The 8212-nt window shown below is 42.7% G+C and overlaps 1 protein-coding gene across 1 annotated transcript in view; it reads right to left on the bottom strand.

The window, feature by feature from the left end:
- Positions 1 to 5970: 5970 nt before the first annotated feature.
- Positions 5971 to 8212, bottom strand: part of SYDE2 (synapse defective Rho GTPase homolog 2) — a 29962-nt gene continuing 27720 nt past the window's right edge. The window contains exon 7 of the mRNA XM_054165286.1: positions 5971 to 7288. Within this exon, the coding sequence (XP_054021261.1) occupies positions 6786 to 7288 (503 nt within the window). The 3' untranslated portion in view covers positions 5971 to 6785. The remainder of the gene's footprint in view (positions 7289 to 8212) is intronic.

The following is an 8212-nucleotide window of genomic DNA, read 5'->3' as shown; positions in this document are numbered from 1 at the left end:
GAGACTTGTGCAGCCTTGAGCCCCTGAGCTGCTGCTGAAGAAAGAAGGGAAGGCGTACAAGGCACACAGGTGCTTCAGACAAGTTACAGTAATACAGGAGATGGAAGGAAGAACTCCTCATGCAATGGCTCCAGCCTTACCTAAGGGATTTAAAGATCAAAGCCAGACTCTAAGTTGCTGTTATAAATCAATGAGACACTGCAGCTCATGAAACATAGGAACAAGGAAAATTTTTTTAAACTAAAGATGACTTCATCATTAGCTAGCCTTACTCTACCTCTACAACTTCCACAAGCAATTGTTACCCAAATAGCACATGCAGTCACTTAGATTACAGCAGGAAAGAGAGGTGGCCATCACTGCCACAAGAGCATCTACCCCAAGAAGACTGCTGCAATGCTCAATAGGCATCATATAATGCTTCTGCTTACATAGTCAACACCAATGCTCCCTTAACAACAGCAGCCTGATTCTGTTCCTTTAAATGCAGCCACAAGAAATATTCAATATGCTGTGGCTATCAGCTTGTTCCTGCCACATGCATTTTTTGGAGATAATAGAGGACTGGACTATCAGAAGCCCCTTGCACTTCTGCTGAATCTATACATTGATACACTAGGGGAGGACTAAACTAGGGGAGAATTGCACCAAAAGCATAGATCTGACCACAATACTGATAAACCCTCCAAACTTTGCAGGCTGAGCCACTTTTACTCACCATCATCAGATTAGAAAGGGATTGTTACGTAAGCCTGGCAAGTGCTTACAAACAGCAAATTAAAGCCATTAAAATATATTGTTCCCTCAAAGAAATCAGTGTTAGCTAGAACAAGCAGCTTTTGCCGAGCACGGCGTGGCTCTCAAATGTGTACCTCTGGCGGAAGACAGTCGTTCCTGGGAGAGATCAAATGCTGCCATACAGAAGCTTTAAGATGTACCAGTGTAAATGAGTAATGGCTCATGAATATTCATATTCATCCTCCATCCACAGAGACGACTCTTTTGTAAGCAGTGCTCTGATGGTTGCTGGGTTTCAATTGCCAGGTCAGACACTGTGTAACTGAGCAGAGCCTATCAAGCAGAAATTAAATCTATCGGAGAAGGACAGATTAAACTCTATACGGGTGACTTCACTCTTTCCATGACTCACCAAACTCTTTTGAGGGTCACAGGCTCCTGTCAAACAAATGTCCGTATGGTCAAGCTAGACAGTAAAGCACAAAAGATGACTGACACATGGAGATTTGCAGAGAGGATCTTCAGCTGACAAGTGACAGTCACCCCCAGCACTTCAGTTCAGAGTAAAGCACAGCCAAACACAAAACAGGAGCAGCATGAAGCTCCTGTGTCCTGATATAAACATTGTAATTTGGTTTTAGGCTGTGTTAAAAACACACCCCTTCAATATCTGCCCATCACATACTTTGAACCACTTGGCTTGAACTTTGTTTGGATTTAAGAGAGCTTTGGTGTGGCTAAATAGGACTTGGCTTGAAAAACAGTCCTTTGTTTATTAAAGTTTAAATGCTACAATAATATTCCTCGCTACGTTTGAATTAAAACCCAGCACAGTCCTACCACCTGCAGCACAGTGTTTGCAGTCGGAGCTCAAACAGTAAGAGAACACAGGTTCGCTGCTAAACCAATATTTAACAGCCTGCTCCGTACAGATGCGTAAATATCCCACAGCAGACTAATTAAAAACCTCAGCTCCTTGTTATCAGGCCTGGACTTTGTTAGAACATCACCTCAGATGACCCTCCCCAAGATTTTTGATTAACAGGGCTGCAAACTATGTGTACTTCTTTCAAGTGAACCATATGGTCATGGCTTACCTGGAAAGCCCAACCATTTCTCTTCCACTGTAGTTCTGTCACTACAACCCAGAAGAGGCAGTAGCCTCAGCATGAGCCTCGCTCCCCAACACAGAGGCACTTTCAAGAGTGTTGAGTAAGAAGAAGCTACTGCAGAAGACAGATGGTTTTCAGCTGGGTTTTCCTAACAGTGAGGACACCTAGGCAGTGGATGAGGGCTCTGCTGATCAGAACCTTCCTCCACAGAGTAAAGTAGACTGGGGAGCTGCAAGAATCCAACAATGGAAAAGGAGTAGTCTGTTCCCAAGAAACACCAGAGATATGAGATTAAACATCCCATTGTGATCTTTTATCCTCTCTAATGCAACCCCAGATGTTCAAATATATGTAGTTGGCTTTGTATCATCACATAGCAGACTGCTTCACAGGTTAACCACAAAATTTGGTAGGTGAAATTAAGACAAATTACAGGGTATCCTGCAGGGCTTTGGAAAAAAATAAAATCAGACAGAATGAAAACAAATCGATTGTGTAGGATGACATTTCAAAACAACTGCATCATAGTTCTACTCAAGTGTAACACCAGTCCTCCTTCCAGCCCAAATAACCATCTTTTACCTGTTGCTATCTCCAGAATTTGAGGCAAAGACTTCTTCTATCAAAGTACATTTTTGCTGTTATGAAGACCCTGTGCTTTGGGATGGGGAAGAAGGTGAAGGGGTTAAGAACTGGTAGCAGAAATACCAGATGTGCCTCTAGCTTATCAGATTTATAGATTTATTCTGTAAAAACCCTGAATATCTACTTCTGTTGGGGATATTTCCCTCTATTTTTAGAACAAGTCTGAATAGCTACAGCTGTATTTCTTGCCTGGTGCATTAATAAACACCCACATAGGTTAGGCATTTGGGAAAGACAGATCTGAAGACCTGAAGTTTCTGTGGATGTAGGTCTCCAGCAGCTTAAGCCAGTTTGAGATCATGCTGCCACCTCTCTAGACTACACCCCACATCATCTTGCACACTCCTGTAATAACCCACTTTGGGAAGCTGAAAAAGGGGTAGAAGCAATTTGTGTCAGCTGGATCAGCCACACAGCCCAAGCAGCATTTGGGCAATCCTGTTTAAACAAACAGCAATTACAGATCTACAAATGGGCCTAGTCCATTCCTGAACGCACCTAAGTGTCTCACATCCTTAACACTTGGCAGCACAGAGCTGCAGACCTACAGATGCATTTCTGCTATTCACTGGGGACTACAAGCTATGATTCTTGGTTGCTACTCAGCCCAGCACCTGGCCATCACTGCCCCATACTTGAGTATAACAATTTGTGTATTGCAGGGGTATGGTGAGAGTCTTGGAACTGTTTCTGTAAGAGCAGTTGCATCCGCTTCCTTTACCACACCTGAAGGAAGTCTACATGCTCCAAAGACATCTGCTCTCTGAAAAACTGCATGCTCTGCCCTCTGCATTTAACCTCTTTTAGCAGCAGTGAGAGCAGAACAGGAACTCTTCCTGATGTCAAATGGAGTTATACCAAGAGAAGAGAGGTTAGTTCAGTAACGGAAGTTCCTGTGACCAAGAGGTTCAACAGGAGCTCTATCCTGCAAATCACAACCTGCAAACTGAGCCTTCTCTTTTGTGTTAAAGAACCCACCAAAGTTCTACTTCAGTAGCAGCAGGTTGTTTCAATCTACTAGGTTATTGTTTCTGGATTAGGGCAAGTGTCACATTAATCCTGATCATTAAGAACCTGTAACAGTCATAAGAAGGATGCAGCTGGACCAGATTATATAAATACTTATACAAAATACAAGAATATATATAAGGGACAGCCTGTAACAAAAAGCCAACTTGGGAAATGTCTCATCAAAAGAGGATTTCTATGAAACAAAAACATGTTCTACAAGTGGTTGTAACTAGAACAACAGCAAATGTTTCATTTGAAGATTATCAATACTGCATCTTAATTAGATGAACACTGATACAGTTTATCAAGTCATTAGTTTCCCCTGTTGCAAGGTTAAAATGTTGAAGTTGACAGAGCAGCACGCTGCTGCACCAAGTTACAGAACCCTCCTGAAGGAAAAGCTTACACTTACTCAAAAGGTGCTCACTTACATCATCCAGATTATCACAAATGGCATATCAAATTTGCATTGTTCATCAAATAACTTTAAATGCAAACATCTTCCGACTAGCGCCAATACACCTGCACACCCAGTGCAAAAGCCAGGCTGTGTTCAAAAGCATCAGCATCCTGCAAGAGAAGAAGAACGGCTGCCACAACATTGGCTTGGCAACTTTGTTAGCATATTCCTCCTCTTGGATTTAAATTAGGTAGTGTCCTGGTGGTTTGTTCTTTGTCATTTTGACCTGTAACGAATGTTGGTCAGTCTAGAAATACCAGAACAAAACATCTTTACAGAATTAATTCTCATGTGCAGCCAACGCACATGGATGGCAGCAGCAGCAGATCGAGGGAAATGATTCTCACCCTCTACTCCACTCTGGTGAGACTCCACCTGGAGTACTGCATCCAGTTCTGGAGCCCCTATTTCAAGAAGGATCTGGACATGCTGGAATGTGTCCAGAGAAGGGCCACAGGGATGATTAGAGGGCTGGAGCACCTCTCCTGCGAGGACAGACTGAGAGCACTGGGGTTGTTCAGTCTGGAGAAGAGGCTTTGAGAAGACCTTGTTGTGGCCTTCCAGTATCTTACAGGGGACTACAAGAAAGCTGGAGAGGGACTTTTTAGAGTGTCAGGTAGTGATAGGACTCGGGGGAATGGAGCAAAACTAGAAATGGGTAGATTCAGATTGGATGTTAGGAAGTTCTTCACCATGAGGGTGGTGAGACACTGGAACAGGTGGCAGAAACCCCATCCCTGGAGGTTTTTAGGGCCAGGCTGGATATGGCTCTGGGAAACCTGATCTAATATGAGGTGTCCCTGCCCATGGCAGGGGGGTTGGAACTGGATGATCCTTGAGGTCCCTTCCAACCCTGACAATTCTATGATCTTCGACAGATTTAAATAATCACTAACTATGCTCAGTGAAATTTTGCTCTTAATTCAAATTTTATTTAGGATTTCAATTTATGGTTTAAAAAGTGAGCACATTCCGTAGGTATAAAAGTTTAAAAAAATACATCAATTTATTGATAAATGCTTCAGGTGAAATTTACATTTTCATACATTATATTGCAGTAATTGTTTTGCATCTTTTAACACTTACAAAAAAAAATAATTTAATGAGAGTGAATAAACCATTTGAAACCATGCTAAAATAATTTCTTAGAAAAGAGGGGTGAAGTTTGCCTTAGCTATTCTTGTTTCTTTGCTACTGTAAATAAATAACTCTTGAATTAAGCAATATAAGGAAGAAGGGGTGAGCAGAAGGGCACTTACCCCCAGGGTCATTGGGAAGCCATGGTGGGAAGCCAACATTGTACCGAAAAGATGAAGAGAATTAAGTTCTACCCTGCCTTATTGGCATTTGACCTCTAAAAACACATAACCCTCTCACCTCCAACTGCCCAAACGCCCCCTTCCTCACTGGGGATGACCTGTGAGGGACAAGGCATGACTGCATCTCCTTTTGGTTAGGAGGACTGTTTAAAAATAGTTACCAAACTACATATAATGAAACCACAAATGTACGTCTTCAACGTGGCATTTAGAATTACTTGCCTTAAGTTACTAATGATAAAAGCTGAAATGAGAGGATGGTGATGGCTGAATCTAACTGTGAACTGCAATCCCACCCAAACTCCCCAGAAGTAAGATCCCTCAACCCCACGTAACAACTTGGATTTCCGTTTTTGGGAGACCAGGTAACTAAAAGACTCAAAATTAAGTAGCTGCTTTTGCGCAGAACCAGAGTCTTGCATCTCCACAGCCCTTCAGAGAGGGCTCAAATATGTCTAACCACCAGCAGTCAGACAAAGGTACCGCAACATGAAACGCTGGAGGGGAAAAACAACAACAGTACTGAAACATCAAGCATGAAGTAACAGGTTACAAGGACAAATCAGAAGTATTTTTGGAAAAGTAAATACCTCCCAGATCTCCTTTATAGATGAAAAATAACGTGAAGAGGGAAGGAAAACAAAATTAAAAAAGGTATTGGGGGAGGGTGAGAGCTACCAGTCAACACCTGGGAACGGATGGCCCTGCAACACACAAGGTCATTCATATTAATCATTCACCCTGCCTTCTCTCTGGCCATGTCTCTGTGAATCAATCAAACGCCGTGTTACCCAAGAGGTAAATTCACTTGGCATCACTGCATGTGTCTTCCTAGAAAAGGATCCATTCTGTAGTTCTGAGAGACCTCTCCTACTCCCAAGTGGCTACAGACACGGGCACATTTATACACAGATATATACAAACAAGGTTAGAAAAATATTTAATTTTTGATTGTTTAAATAATTACTGAAAAGTGTTAATACAGGAATACATTAGTATTTGTACAATTTAAACTTTATATATAAATATTATATATATATATATAAAGCATTTTCTGTAGCAGCCATTGCATATATAGAAAAACAAGTCTATCTGAAGTCCATGCTGCAAAACTCAGGCCAAGCAGCGTTCATCCTCTTCCGAGAGGAACATCTGTACCAGAGCCAGAGGTTTAGGAACAAGGAGTTCTTCTGCCACTGACAGTGGAAATATTGCTTTATCTTCTGCCAGGTATTGCCTAGACCACCTAAGTGCATAATGTTTTTAGGGAGAAGTGCCACTATGTGGAACCACCTCATGGTCTCTAAGCTTGTCTCCAATACACAAATCAGGCCAACATCTTCTAACAAAAAGGCAGAAAGGTAACAGAATGGCTTAAAATTTATTAATGCAAGGTGAGCTGTGGCCTTACCACAAGGCATTCAGAGACACTGTCAGTCCTTACACAGCTATGGTGAAGGGCATGGAGGCACAAGGAGGAGGTGTTGCATGGGATAGCATTTAATAACTCATATTCAGTTTGTTTTTGTTGAGTTCCTTTTCCAGGTTTCCTATCAGAGTATCAATACTTTCCTGCAGGTCTTTGAGGTTTGCTCTGTGATCCACTGCAGAGTCTATTGCTTGCATTGTCAAATAGCTGTGAAATGTGTGCTCCCTGGGGCTGGGCTGGGGGTGCCTTACCAGGGCATCTGACTCATCGGCTTTGCTGCTGTCATCTCCACTCTCTGTATCTTCTGAAGGGACATCATCATAGTCTGCTTCACTCAGGCAGTCTTTGGTGTTTAAGAAGTAGTTCTCCCCACAACTACTCCAGTCCCCAGCATAGCGGTTGCTTGATGGGCTGTCCAGACCTGCTGGCCTTGGTCTGAGTACTCCGGACATCTCAGTACTGCTCAGATTCAGCATTTGAGGTCTCTGCCTCTTGGGTCTCAGGTAATTCAGTGAGGATGGGTGCTCAGGAGGTGCATTCAGATGTGCTGGTTCTCTGATAGGTGAGTGACGCACTAGAAGAGAGGAGAAGTTAAATCAGTCAGGACTGAATCCATGCTGCAACAAAAATCCATGATAGATGCCCACTGTCCTCCCTCAGTGTCACACACTAACAGCATGCATGAAATACATGCAAGCTTACAGCCAACACATTCCACTACTACTTTTTCTGCCACTATTTGATGTAAAATAATTAGGAAAACTACTGTAAAAGCTCAGCTTTGAAGATTCATGCCAGATTGAAATGGCAATGGAGAAGCCTATCTGAAGCTAGAAACTCCTGAAGCACTGATTAAATTCACTGCGTGAGTCAATCACCATTTGGCTCTGGATCAGAGAAAAGCAAACAGCTCAGCTCACACACTTCACCCAGGCTAAAGGAGTAACAGAAAGCAGGCAGAGCAAAAGAGGTTAAACCAACAAAAATACCAGTGCTAAGAAGCACACAGAGAAGCTGAAGACACACCAAGAGTTGAACTCCTCTTTTGCCCTAATGTTCTGTGCTGTTTAAGAAGCTCATTTGCACTACCTTCTCTAAACAGCCAGAACCCCATGTCAGATGCACACTCAGACAGGTCTGATGGCAGTGTTACCTGAGCCCATGATTACACAGCACAAGTTATTAAGTCTCCTCCACTCTTACTGGCTTCCTACGGTAAATAGCACAAATACATTTACTGACCTATGCCAGTCAAGCATCTGAGCTGCTAAACTTCTCTTGGTTTTATACAGACCATTGCCTCTTGTAATTAGCAGCACAGACCTCCTATTCCCATTCACTATTGAAAACACAAACCCACGCTGTTCACAACCTCAACCACTCCTTGTTAGACTCCGTGCACACAGGCACAAAGGCTCAAGCCCTGAGATGTGCCCAGTGCTTCTCTTTCTGGGTTCTCTCCAGGGAAATTTAGTTTTACTTTATGTCTCGTGCAGTA

Source organism: Dryobates pubescens, chromosome 11, assembly GCF_014839835.1.
Source record: "Dryobates pubescens isolate bDryPub1 chromosome 11, bDryPub1.pri, whole genome shotgun sequence".
NCBI classification, from domain to species: Eukaryota; Metazoa; Chordata; class Aves; order Piciformes; family Picidae; genus Dryobates; species Dryobates pubescens.
This window is presented reverse-complemented; position numbering and strand designations above follow the sequence as displayed.